Genomic DNA, 14,498 nt, shown 5'->3' with positions numbered 1-14,498 from the left:
ACAGATGGCCAGAACGCAGAGCGTGTGGAGAAGCCCCTTCAGGTGCGTGCCTGGGGTTGTATTGGGTGGAGTTCGGAGGGTGCCTTCCTCAAGGAAGGGAAGGCAATTTCCTACATTTCTCAATCCATGTGGGAAAAATGACCAAAGTCTAGGGTCTAAAAGAAATCAGGCAATGAGTCAAAGAGACCAGTTAATTCTGGGGACTGGGAGAGGGAAGGGTGCAGAGGAAACCCCTCACAGCTATGCCTGAATGTGGGACTAGGAAATTTCCCACCCTTCCCAGGCATCTGTAACAGCTGCTGCAGGGTCTGACGCTCATACCTGAACCCGGAAAAGAAAAGCATGAGCAAAGGGAGACAAGGCTGTGACCACGTCCTTTGTGAAAAGTAGCACTCACCAGTACAGCTGGAAGGCACTCTGGGCCTCCTGCCTTCCTATATTTCCAGAAGAGCACCGAGCCAGCTAGTGAGCAGCAGAAGAGGGAGATCCCAGGGCAGAATGACAGGACTCTGCACTGCAGTGATGCTCCTTCAGAGGGCCCAACACTGGGTAATAGAAAGCCTGGGGCTTTAGACTGGACCAGACCTGGTCCAAGTCCTGGCCCTACTCCTCACTAAGAATAAGTATAATGAATTCCTGTCCTACTGTTTCCTCACTTATAAAACGAGAAACAACACCACCACCAATACACTGCAGGACTCTTACAAGAATCAAGATCAAGCAGGGCACGGTGGCCCACACACGTGGCTTGGGAGGCCGAGGCAGGAGGATCGAGAGTTCAAAGCCAACCTCAGCAATTTAGCAAGGTCCTAAGCAATTTAACAAGAGCTTGTCTCCAAATAAAATATTAAAAAAACAGCTGAGGATGTGGCTCAGTGGTTAAGTGACCCTGGGTTCAATCCCCGGAACCAAAAAAAAAAATCAAGATCAGAGGTTGGGGAAGTAGCTCCATGGTAAAGCACTTGCCTAGCAAGCATGAAGCCCTGCATCCAATCCCCAGCACCGTGGGAAAAAAAAGAAACAAGATACGGTATATAAAATTATCTGGAACATGGATGACAATCAGGCAAGGGTGGTAGTCACTCTGCTTCTCAAGGTCCAGAGACTGCATTCTTGTGGAAAGTCTTGTCAGTGTGCAGGGGTCCCATCAGTCCCTCTGGGGCTCTGGTTTCCATTTCAGATTACAATGGTCTCACTAGCAAATAAAGGGCTCAGTCCACACCAAAAACAATATTTTTATTCAAACAAAGCAACTTTGTCGTAAGACTTACCCCTCCACCTAGTTCTGGGAGGAGAGAAATGCTTTAAAAATTTACCACTCAATGCAACACTGGAGAATAAGGATTAAAAGAGAAGGTCCATCTAAAAGATACAGAGGCTAAATGCTGCGGCAGTAGAAGCTGAGGCACATGGGGCAATGCGCTGGGTCACAGAGACCTTATTTTTTGGCTGTCAGGAGAACGCAGCCCGTAGAATCCCATGCAGCAGCAGGTACCCAGCCAAGCCCAAATGTGCAGGCCACTTCTTTAACCTGAGAGCCATGGGAACAGCCAAGTGGAGACTGGCAACTTGGAATGGGGAAATCCTTGGCAGCTGCTCCTGAGGACACAGGCACTTCCTATCTGGGGAGAATAGGAATAGTTCCAGTCCCAACCACCCACCATGCTTCTACCTGTGCAATTCAGAAATAAACGACTTAGAGAAAACTTCCAGAAAGGCCTGGGAGAGCAATAAAAACTAGTATCAGGAGAAATCATTCTGTATTTAAACAAGTACAAACAGGCTCAATCATAGGCTTCAGGGTGAAAACAAGAAAGTATGAACAGTGGCATCTCCCCTTCCAACCCAGCCACAGAGAGTACCTTGGGGAAATGCCTGCAGAGAGGCAGTCTGTGGCTGAGGATGAGGTTAAACTGCCTCTCGCAGCAATGGGACCTGTTGGGGGAAAACTATCACCCACAGGACAGGGTCCTTATCCTGAATAGAATCCTTAAAAGAAGAAAAAAAAAAAAAAAAGAAAGAAAGAAAAAAAAAAAAGAAAAGAAAGAAAAAAAATAGAATTAGGCAGTTTCCTTCTTCTTGCAAAGAACAGCTTTTCAAGGAACATGCAGCAGGCCACAGAGGTGGGATTTAAAATCAGTCATGTGATCACTCTATAACCCTGTCCCACAAGTTGAAGGCCAATAGTCCATCCTAGAAAAACCAGAGTGAGAAGGAAACTAGAGCCAAGAGCTTCCCATGGTGGTGAGACAGGGCCTGTTATTGGCTCCATCTCCAAGGGCACAAGGTCAGGGGAAGTACAGCATGCCCCACTTGGGGGCTGGGGGGCTGGAGGCTGTGCAGGCAACTCCAGCCCTTAGGAGGCACCCGGTCAAGTGCATGAGATCCCAGGCCTCCTCCTCTGTCACACACAGTTTGCAGGATTCAGTGGAAAGGCCTTCAATCTGGGCAAGTGGAAAGGAGCCAGAAAACTCAGTAAACAAAGCAAGGAATGCTTAGGACTTCAGAATGACATCTGAGATTTGCTTCAAATAACAGAGGACAGACAGGTTGTGAACACAGAGGAAACAAATTAGCCAAGGACGTATAGATTTTGATTTCACTGTTCTCTACTTTCGTGTGTTTTGAGATGTTCCATAATTTTAAAAATCATACATATTCATTGTGGAAACTTAGGTAAACACAAAATTAAAAATCACCAAGAAAAAAATAAAAACCCCAAATAATTCAACCACCTGAGACAAGTACTGTTACACATTTTGGTCTATTTCCAATATTTTCCATATATTTCTCTTTCTTTTGTCTGCCAAACAGGATTATCCTGTGCATTCTGTTTTACAACTTGCTTTTCACCCACTCCTTAATTTGTCTTAGTCAAGTCATGCAATATTTTTAATATTATGATTATTACAAACTCTTTCACCAAAAGGGAGACCATAGTCTATTTCTGGTTTTTTGCTACAATAAGCAAAGCTGTAGTAAACCAGGGAAAATGATATTTATTATAAAGAGGTGATTTCAAGTGAGAGAGAAATGGCGTGCTGCATGCCTAAACATAAACTGGCAGCACAAAGGAAAAGAAAAGTTGAAGAGAGAAGCCAGTGGCTGCCACACGGCACGATTCTAAGCAATTATTAACTTTCCGTGTACTCCCTGTTCCCCAGGCCACGTGAAAACCACAGGAGGTATGAGGCTGTTAACGTGCTCATAAAGTGCCTCCCAGTCAACAGTAACTCACCAGGTTCAGACCACCTGCTAGACTATTGAATATTGCAAGGGCTAGAATATTCCATCCATCTGGAATGGCCCAGGAAGATTCTGCTGGCACAGGGTGTGCCCAGTGGCTTTTCAAAGACCAGTGTGGTTCAAGCGTTCAATGACTCTGTTGCAATTAATCTAGCAGAATGAACAGAGCTGGACGTGGCTTACGCCTGTAAGGGTTCTTCCCCTACCCGCTTAGTCTTAAAGATCACTTCGATCCCCTGAAAAAAGAAAATGCACACAATTCTTGAGATGGGGAGATGAGGAGGATCTTATGTTTTCCCTGCACCATTTGTCCCCTGCCAAGAAGTAGAATTTGGCTGAATGTCTGTGAAGACAAAGCCTTGTACAATCAATAGCTGAATGCCAGTCAAAAAATGGGAGGCTGAAGCAGAAGGATCACAAAGTTCAAAGCCAGCCTCAGCAACTTAGTGAGGCCCTGAGTAACTCAGCAAGACCCTGTCCCTAAATAAAATATAAAAGATGGCTGGGGATGTGGCTCCATGGTCAAGCACTCCTGGGTTGAACCTCCTGGGTACTCCTTTTTGTACTCCTGGGTACAAAAAGAAAAAACAGAACAAACATAAAAAAACAAAAAACTATTTTGTGATATGTTTGATTCAGAGCTGAATGTATTCTACTTGTGTTCCATCTGGTTTTCAGACTCCTAAAACACATCAGGGACCTCTAGATCAAACCATGTGTCTCTGGCCAGCAGTCATCCTGGACAGGAAGCCATGTCACCCTCCCCTGCAGGAGGACAGCAGGAAGCGTGCTGCTTTCTTTCCTTTTTTTCCCCTTCCCCTTATCCAGTTCTGTTTGCCATTTTGGGTTTCTTATTCCAGAAAGGACAACTGTAGTTCTCTTCTCATCCTTGTTAAGGACTGAGTGGAGAGAAAACGTTAGCACGTCACACTGAACACACGATCTCTGAGCTCAGACGCTATGGAAGTGGGCAACTAGGTGCTGATCACAAGTGAACAGCAGCAGCCACATGCAGCCTCTCAACTGGGTTCCCTCCCCAAACAGAAGAGTCCCAACACCCCCTATTGATGAACTTGCCTGGGCTTGCAAGAAAGCATTACCAATCACACATCCTCTATGATGCTCACTACAGAAAAATGCTCTGTGTATGCACAAAATAGAGGGGCATGCGCTGTGGTAGTGAGCTCAAGAGTGACTTATTTTTATCTTTGGTTGGTGTGGTGAGTTCTTGTGACTTATTTTAAGAATAAGTGATTGCCAATACTCCATTTATTTATTTCTCTGAGATGGGAACCTTACAAACTCAAAACATGAGTTTATTCCAGACCTATGTCTATGTCCTGACTCTGGATTCACATAATCACAAAGAAGCAGGAGAAACACAAATAAAGAGAAATGCAAATGAAGATGTCATACAGTTCTCATTTTTGGCTGGATTCGCCAACAGGGCAATCTTTAAGATCTACCCAAGCTGGGCTAGAGCGCTCTAATGGCTTCTCTGTATATGGCTTGACATTTACACTTCTTCCCCTGGTAATAAGCAAAAAAGCCAATTCATAAACACAGAACAGCTGTCTCCTGGCAAAGACAGTATCCCACTGCTCATGGCCACACCCTGACAGACACATATAGCCCAATCCGTCCCCAGGCTCCAGGTGACTTGACTGCTGTACACTTCCCCAAGGTGTCACAGAGCTCACCCTCTGGTGGAAGAGCAGACAGGAGCCACATGCCAGAGTGGCTCGCACTCTGCCGCCTCCTGCGGGAAGTGCCAGCACCGACTCTCTCTACCTTGACCTCCCTGTGCCAAAAAAGTTACCTTGCAGACAGCTGCCTGAAGGACTGCATCGAAGCCCCCCTCGGGGGCATCACGGTTCCGGGACACCCTCTGTTTCCGAACTTCCTCATTGAAGCTGTCGACTCTGTCAGTGAGAGGCAGCAGATGGCGGAACCCAAAGGAGGGGACGCAGTTTGGAAATAACTTGTAACTAGAGAGAAAGAAGACAAGAGTCACTTTCCCAGCATCACCACTAAATCTTAGCCCAATGTTCTGTGCCTGGGGAGACACCGATAAATATTTATCCTGCACCTACCATATGCCCTGGGCCAGGCATTATGGGAAGAACAAAGAAAAATAACACAATCCCCACTCTCCAGTCATCCAGCCCTAACCACAGGCAAGACGGCACAAACCACATAAGTGAACGGTATGGACCAATGACTCAAAGGAAGTGGGGACTTTAACTGGCTCCTGTGGATGGAGAAAGACTTAACATGGGCCTCGGAAGATGAGCGGGACCAGCAGCATGGGCAAGGTGGACCACGTCCACCAAGCAAAGTTTCTCTAGGAAACCAGGTTCTCACATCCACTGCGTCGCTGCTGTGTGACGAAGGATCCCATAACCTCTTTATGACAACCCACTCAGTGACCGCTGGGGTGTGCTGGCACACGAACAAATGCTAAATGGAACAGGCATGAAAACGTTCTTTGTTTTTTCATTCACTTATAAACAATGCACTGATAAACTAGCAGCTCTCCTAGATGCCACAGAAATCATTAAGAAACTAAGCATCTTCAAAGGGGAAACTGTATCTGGAAACTTGGAAAGGAGGAAGAACTGCATGTCAACAGTGGGTTAATTTCAGGCCTTTCTCTTGAAACTGGGCAAAGTCCTCTTCAGACTCCTGTGGAAACCCCAAGTAGCCCCATTCCTAGAGGAAGTTAGCTCTCAATGACAGTCTAAGAGCTTCAGCTTGATACATAGCTAAAGCAATAGAAAGAGGAGCCTGATTTTACAAATGGGTTCACAACATAAAGGGGAACAGGGAAGAATGTGGTAGTGTGAGAGAGGAACATGTGCAAGAGTCCTGTGGCAGGAAGGGCACAGAGGAAGGCCCATGGTGCTGCAAGTAGAGAGTAAGGGATAAGGCAACCTGGCCCAGGAACGCAGGGTCTGTGGACACACTGAAGGAAGTCTCAGTCTCAGTCTCTGTCTCTCTCAGAAAAAAACAAGCTGTAACATAGAGGCCTGGGGGAAGGTTTCAGATTCCCACCTAAGCCTTGCACACGGGAAGGGAAACAGGCTTAGCAACTGCCAGGAGGACCCTGGCTTCACGGCTCCAAGGCAGCCTCAGCAGGGCGGGTCTGGGCAGGCTCCTCTCCTCTGCAAAGAGGCAGCCGTTGGCTCTCTAAGTCCTCTCAGGGAGACAGTCCCCGCTCCAGCTGCCACCATCACACCACCCTGGCGCAGAGCCCTCCAGCAAGCCAGCTGTGGCTGGACAGCATCACCCCTCCTCCCGGACAGGCAGCAGCCAGGCCTTCCCCACCTGCCTTCCCTCGCCTCTCCTCCCATCTCCCTCCCCAACTCTGCAAGAACACCTTGTGCTTGGACAGGTCAGGCTCGTTTTGAACCCATGCCTCAGGCCACCAGGACTCTTCACGACCTCCTCATTTTGTCGTAAAGAGTCATGGAGATGACACTCCCACTGGGAGAAGGAACCATGGTCCCATGTGACCAGTGGACAGGCTCAGAAGGAAGCAAGGTGTCCACAGCCTCCCCCGTCTCTCTTCCTCCAAGGCCCTACTCCCCCTCTGTTGTTCTGGTCCGTGATTTAGGACTTCAGGCGTGTGTCTGCTGTCACGGTTGGTCAGGTTCATTGTGGAAACAGAAGAGAAAAACTGAATAACTACTGTCAAATGAGAAAATCAGAAAGCTGTGAGCAGCGCAGCTGGGGCTCAGCATTTTTTACATCTTCTCTTTCACTCCAGCAACCAGCAATAAGCAGAGACACTTTTACTGTGTAGAATCACTGTTTGGTAATTAGGAACTAGAAAATGTGTTTGCCAGAGAGAAGCCTGCATTGCAGATTATGTCTATAACCAAATCAGAGATACTTCTGAGAGGAAAACAGCTGTGCCACACAGACCCCAGGAATATCTCCATTGTCACTGAAATAGGATGTCACCTGTGACTAGTTATCTGGAATTGTGGTCTGAGTGGACTCGAGAGCTGGCTGTTTGGGGTCTCCTGCTAGGAGACTATCCCACTCCCACTGTGTCTGTGCTATAGGATACCAGTGTAGGGTGATTTTTAGGGAGTTACAAAATTAAAGGTTATTAACCAGGCCAGGTGCAGTGATAGACACCTATTATTCCAGTGACTCAGGAGGCTGTGGGAGGAAGCTTACAAGTTCAAGCCCAGCTTCAGAAATTCAGTGAGTCCCTGTCTCAAAATAGGGCTGGGGATGTAGCTTAGTAGCAGAGTACCCCTGGATTCAATATCCCTAGTAACCCCCTCCACCCGCCAAAAAAAGGAACTGGGGAATGGTGTGTGTATGTGTGTTTAAAAAGTAAATCCAATTTGAAGACACTAGCTCTAGATAAACCCAGAAAACAATATAATGTTCAGGATAAGAGTTGGATTGATCTGATGTAGAAAGGATGCCTTCTTACTCTAAATATAAAGAATTTCTAGATAAAATACAATTTTTAAAAATTTAAATAGATAGCTAAGACTAGAAGCTTAGAAGGTAAATCCCAGGCATCAGAAATGAAGAAGAAACCATTCCACAAATGAATGGCCCAAAAAGTGTGAGAAAAGTGTGCGGGAGGGAGCTGGGATGTGTCAGGGCAGAACCGAGGCCCTGCAGGCTGCAGGCTTGGGTAGGCATCTACCAGGAACAGGTGGCAGGCCCAGGCCTGCACCAGGCTGAGCCCTGAAATAGGGCTCTCCGCACAGAGCCAAGTACCACAAAAGTGGCCATGCACTAAATCAGAACAGGACATCTCCAGTCACCAGCCTGCGAAAGAGGCAAGAATGAGAAGAATCCCAGGCCTGAACAATCAGAATTCATCACTTTTATGGTGAAGGAAGCCGCAACTGAGAAATTAACAGGAAAACTAGTTCTACAGTGAACTCCAAAGGTTCCCAGCAGCAGCAAACTTCGAGTTGCTCTGCAGGGGGCCGGAACGCCTGGGCATGTGGACCTTGGATGGAAAACAGCTTCAGATGAAGATGAACTAAGGAAATGATCAGAAACCCCAAGAGAAACAAACTACCAGGAAGGAATGTCAGCAAATCCAATGCACTGAAGGAACCCAATTCAAGAAGTGGAGAGAAAAGAATGATCTGAAATTCATTATGACGATTTAAATATTTAAAAAGAAGAAGAACTAGAAGCCAAAGGCTAGAAAAACAAAACAAACAAACAAAAACTAGAAGGCTCTAAAAAGTTATATAAAAAGGGCTGGCGGGCTGGGGACATAGCTCAGCTGGTAGAGTGCTTGCCTCACAAGCACAAGGCCCTGAGTTCAATCCCCAGTACCAAAAAAAAAAAAAAAAAAAAAAGGGCTGGGTGGCGCTCAGTGGTAGAGTGCTTGCCTGGCATGTGTGAGGCCCTGGGTTCAATCCTTGCACTACCCCCCGCCCCAAAAAAAAGCATGAAAAACAGAAGCATCTGAAAAAGAACCAAATAAAAATTATAGCAGTTTAAAAAAAAAAAATACAGTCACTGATGCTCAAAAATGAAATTTCAGTGTCTGAATGAAGCTAAAACGGAAAAACAAAAGTAAACTAGAAGAAATTTCCTATTATGTAACTAAAAGAAAGAGGTAAAATTATGGGAGAAAAATTAAGAAACATGAATGTAGAGTGAGCGCTCTGACACCTAACAGTGTCCAGGTGGAAAATGGAGAGAACGTGAGAGAGGAAGCAGTCAGAGGTAAGGTCAGAATTTCCAAGAGTAAAGATATGCTCTCAGAAGAAACAAGCAAACCAAGTAGCAAGCAGTGTGGAGAAAAGAAAATTGGCCTGGACACACGGGAGTGCATATCACTGTGGAAGACATTAAAAGTCACTAGAGAGAAACACGATGACTAGAAAAACAGCAGATGCCACTTCAGGCACAGAGATACCAGAAGTGGGTAACACCTTCAAGGGGGTAAAGACTAGTGCGATTTCTTGGAGAAATACACAAAGAGTCGAGAAAAATGTAAGTAATGAAGGATGAAATGCATTGGCTCACTAAAAAATGCTCCCACATGAGATGTATTTCAACAACAATCTAACACAAAAGAAAGAAGTGTTCGGAACCAGAAAGAACAAGTCCTGTGTCAGTGAGCATCATGTGACTCTTCCCAGTGAAACTCCTATTACTAAACTATTACTCAAAATAGCAACTGAACAGTTCTTCACTTGACACTGAAGTTACTCTGTGCCCCCTTTCTTCCCATGGCAGCCCTTCTTACTTCAGATTTGGCATTTCTGATACGTTCTACAATGGGAAGGGATGAGTCCAGGATTTGGATCCCTTGGCAGAAACATCTGGAGCAGAGGAAGGAGGGACAAGCCTCAGGAACCCTCAAGTGTACTGGCTTTCCTTCCTGAGATGACCTGCACAGGTATTAAATTACTTTCCCAGGTGCCCCAAACTTCCTGGGGCTGCCATTGCTGCTCCCACCACCCCAGGGGAGAAAAGCCTCACTAAAGGTGCTGCTGGAGACTGGGAATAATCCACCTTAGCTGGAGAAAATGGATGGTCAGAGAAAGATGCCAAGCAAAGATCTCCCTAGCCCAAGCATGGAATGCGAACAACAACAAGGCAAGAATGTGTAGGGACGGCAGTAGGAATCCAATTTTCCCAGGCCTCCCCGTTTTCCAAGAAAATCTAGAAATCCTAGTTATTCTTGGTTGAATCTTGTTTTTTAAATGTTGGTAACTACCAATTGGTATATAATAGAAGACAAAGAGGCAAACACACATCTACAGTCATCTCATCCATGACAAAGTTGCCAAAAGCAGACATTAAAGAAAAGATAGACTCTTTAACAAATGGTGCTGGGAAAACAGGTTATCCATATGTAGAAGAATGAAACTAGGCCCTTACCTCTCTCCCTGCACAAAATTCAACTCATAATGGATCAAAGACTTGGGAATTAGATAAGAAACTATGCAACTCCTAGAGGAAAAGGTAGGGTCAACACTCCAGCATACAGGCACAGGTAACTACTTTCTCAATGGGACCCCTAAAGCTCAGGAAATGCCAAGAGTTAATAAATGATATGGTATCAAATAAAAAGGTTTCTGCACAGCAAAGGAAACAATTAGGAATGCAAAAAGAGAACCTACAGAATGGGAGAAATACCTTTGCTAGCTATACTTCTGAGAGTGGATTAATATCTAGAATATATAAAGAACTCAAAAAACTTTACACCAAAAAAAAAAAAAAAAATCAAATAACCCAATTAATAGGTGGGAAAATGAATTAAACAGACACTTCTCAAAAGAAGAACTACAAATGGTCAACAAATATATGAAACAATGTTCAGCATCATTAGCAATTAGGGAAATGCAAATCAAAACTACACTGAGATTTCATCTCATGCCAGTCAGAATGGCAGTCATCAAGAATACAAATAATAATAAGTGCTGGAGAGGATGCAGAGAAAAGGAACACTTTTAACTTTTACACTCTGGGTGAGACTGTAAATTACTACAAACACTATGGAAATCAGTATGGAGGTTCTCAAAAGTCTAGACACAGAAAAATACCATATGACTCAGTTACATGGGTATTTATCCTAAAGAACTGAAGCCATCATACTGCAGTGATACATGCATACCCATGTTTATAGCAGCACCATTCACAATAGCCAAACTATGGAACCAGTCTAAGAGTCCACCAACAAAAGAATGGGTAAAGAAAATGTGGTATATATACACAAGGGAGTTTTATTTAGCCATAAAGAAAAATGAAATTATGTCATTTGCAGGAAAAAGGATGGAACTAGGGACCATTATGTTAAGTGAAATTCAGAAGGTCAAGGGTCACATGTTTCTCTCATGTAGAAGCTAGAGAGGAAAACTGAGAAGAAAAGAGGGGGCGGGGAGGGAACTCATAAAAATCAAAGGGAGACCGGTAAAGGAAAGGGACTGAGGAGTAGGAGGTTGGGAGGGAGGAAGTGCTGGGGAGTGATATTGGCCAAATTATATTGTGATATTGTGTGCATGTACAAATCTGTAACAAAAAATCCCATCGTTTTATATAACTATATGATGCACCGATAAAAAAAAAATGTGGAAAGAGAGGGCAAAAAACAGTAAAGTCTAGCTGAAAAAGAAAAAAAATGTTGGTAACTTATTTGTAGCGCTGTTAAAATAGAAAGTCAAACAAAGCCCACATACAGACTGGATCAGGCATAGGAACAGTCAGATTCCATACCCCTGGTTTGTGCTGCGCTCTCCAAGCAGTGGTGGGGATATCTGAAGAAGCAGGATGCTGCGCAGCCCAGAGACCAGAGGGAAAACTCCACACAGTGACTCCCCCTCCTACTACTCAGCTCAGAGGACAGAGATTTCCATAACAGAGAGCTTATGCTTCCTTCGAAACTCCCATTTTTCACTGCATTTCCTGTCTTACAAGCAGCTTTTCAGTGGGCCTTGCAGTCACAGTCAAGAATCACACTGTCTGTGACTGGTTCTGCCTTGGAGGGCTTAGAGAATGAGCGAGCTCTTAATAAGCAATGTGGGAAAGCCTTGAGTATTCAAATGATGAGCGCCCAGGGCCAGTCCTTGATCCCCTGCCAGCTTCTAATCCAGCATCTCAGTTAGTGGAGACACACCCTGTCTGGAGATGGGGCCCAATCAGAGCCAGGGAGGAAAGGAGCAGATGGGATCACTGGTCCAAATGATTTGAAAAAAGTTTTGGGTATGATGCTGCAGCTCCTGGTAAGCAGCAAATCTCCAGAACGGCATGGGAACTGAGCTGACAAGAGCCTTGGAGACAGCATTGAACAATAAGAATGTCAGCGGCCACCTATGGTCCAGCGGAAGGAAAACATGAGGAACGAGACACCTAGAGACTCTCCATGAAGGAACTGAAGAGTCTCATGCACTTAAATTTTTTTATTATCTCATCGTTTTTTCACCATTATGTCACTTCTCAACCCCTGGAGAAGATCTAAGGAGGCTTCTAGGAGAGTAAACAACAGGACCAATAAGGATTTGCTGGAGCACAGGCCACCAATACATCCCTTCACCTTACCACCCAGCCCAACTCTGACCTGGGAGCTGTTGAGCAGCCAAAGATGAGCTGTAGGGAAAGGCAGGCCAGGGCTTAAAAACAACTCTCTTTCCCTGGGTGGCAAGAATTGAAAGTGACATCACAAGATGGAAGAAGGCTAGATTCCTGAGTCACAGCTTGAAAGAGAGCTGCCAAGGAAAGCAATTCAGTCCTCATTTGATTTTGTACAAGTAAGACAAACCTGGACTGCATGGAGGCATGGAGATTGAGGGGTTGCTTGTTATTGCAGCAAAGGTGGCCTCTAGGGGTGGGCGTAGGGTGGCTTTGAGAAGTATCAGATAAAGTCTCTGGGTTGCAGGGTGACATGCATGGGGAAAACAGGCTTTATATTAATAAGACTGCAGAGTCTGAAAGTAGTCTGTCTGGATTCATGCCCAGGTCCACCCCTTACTACCTGTGCACTCTTAAGTTATTTGCCTTCTCTAAGCCTCACTTTCCCCATATTTAAACCTGGCATACAAAATCTACCTTAGAAACCTGAAAAGGCTGTTATGACATGAATGACAGAATCCACTCAAAGTGTTTGGTATGGTGCCTGACACTAAGTAAGAACTTAAGTCTTAGTTGTTCCTGAGCTAGTGACTACTTTAGGATCTTATAATCCAAAGCATCACTAAAGTTGAAAATGTGGAGATGAGGCAAGAAAAAGGTGTCATTTACCACTTACCACTTGTATGAAGTCACATTGCATAATATTGTCATTTAAAGAGACACTTGAAAGACTACAAAAGAAAGAAAGCAACCTAACAGAGGTTGTGTCGGGGCACTGGAGAATGCGATCCCCCAACACTCACATATACACAGAAACCTCAGGTGGAGACCCATCCTCCAGGCCTGTTTCCTCTTGCTCCTGGGCATGCAGCTGAATGAGCATCCCATCTCCTTGCTAGAGTTTGGTTGTGTCTAATAGAATATGGGAACAGAAATGGCAGGCCACTTTGGACCAGGTCCATCTAATCCTGCTATGCTTGATCCTCCAGGCAGGATGACCTTGAAGCCATGTGCAGAAGATGGAAGGACACAGGGTCTCTGAGTCACTGATCAAGAGACTCCATTGGACTTAGGTAAGCAGGAAATAAACTCCTAGAAAGTTTGAGCTATTGTACACTTCTGAATTTTATTTTTAGCATTTAGAAATTCCTGTTCTCTAATAATGCATCAAATATTCTTTAATTCAGGTACTTGGGTTACACTGAAAAAAAAAGTTCATACCTTTAAAATACAAGGTTTTCATTTAACTTTGTCAAGGTAAGATAGAATTATTTATGTAAACTAGGGACAATTTTGAGTTCATTTAACTCCAAGCATCTCAGATACTCCAAGCAAGAGGAAAATTAAAGTAATCCTGCCTGGTCTCTTCCATGACAACATTGTCTAAATTCTATTAATGTGAGAAAACAGTGCTAAGTGAGGCAGACAAGAAAATAAATGGGCTATGAACCTTGTAACAGTTCGCTTCTTCATATGTAGGGCAAGAACAGAACTTGGTCATCATGAATCAAATTAAATGCCTAAGCCTGGTCAGTACTCCTAAGCATCCTTCCTTTGGGGTAAGTTTTCCACTACTCCAGTCCCCCACCCTAAATACCTGACAGTCACTTACCCAATGCATGGATTGGTCTGGTATCTCGGTGCCGTGTAGGAGAAAGGAGAGATGTCCTTATCAACAAAAGACCCGAAGCCCAATCGGAAGTTGCTGGTGAGCTTTCTCATCTCTTCAGCAAGCTTGGTGCCCAGGCTCCGGATGTTGTCCAAGTCATCCTTCATGGACAAGGAGAGGTCCATCAGGTAGTACAAGTCCACAGGATAGTCCTCCACTTGGCGAACCTGCAGCTGGAAGGTGGCCTGGTCACCTGTGCCAATAGAGAGGTCATATACCTTAGAGGCCACCCAACTTGCTGGGGTCTTTCAAAGCTGCTCCACCTCTTGCTTTTCTTTAGTGATAGTGTACCTCCCAGAAGAAAGATTTTTCTTAGAAGTAGAATGCCTGCAGAGAATATGGTGCCTCAGGTGAAGCCCAGATTCTCCTCCCCGAACACCTGTCTCAGCATCTCTAATGAAGCTCTTCAACAACCAGATTCCCTAGTTGTGTTCTATTTTCTCAGTTAAAGACCCTTGGATAACTGGCAGACAGTGAGCCAGACAATCCCATGGACACAAACGGGGTGGAA

General features: G+C 44.9%; 1 protein-coding gene across 1 annotated transcript in view; it reads right to left on the bottom strand.

The window, feature by feature from the left end:
* Nucleotides 1-14,498, bottom strand: part of Itgb5 (integrin subunit beta 5) — a 110,587-nt gene that overhangs the window by 65,990 nt on the left and 30,099 nt on the right. The window contains exons 4-5 of the mRNA XM_047564606.1: nucleotides 13,931-14,180; nucleotides 5,066-5,234 (exon numbers count right to left, since the gene is read on the bottom strand). Of these exons, the coding sequence (XP_047420562.1) occupies nucleotides 5,066-5,234; nucleotides 13,931-14,180 (419 nt within the window). The remainder of the gene's footprint in view (nucleotides 1-5,065; nucleotides 5,235-13,930; nucleotides 14,181-14,498) is intronic.

This window comes from Sciurus carolinensis, chromosome 9, assembly GCF_902686445.1.
Source record: "Sciurus carolinensis chromosome 9, mSciCar1.2, whole genome shotgun sequence".
Taxonomy (NCBI): Eukaryota; Metazoa; Chordata; class Mammalia; order Rodentia; family Sciuridae; genus Sciurus; species Sciurus carolinensis.
This window is presented reverse-complemented; position numbering and strand designations above follow the sequence as displayed.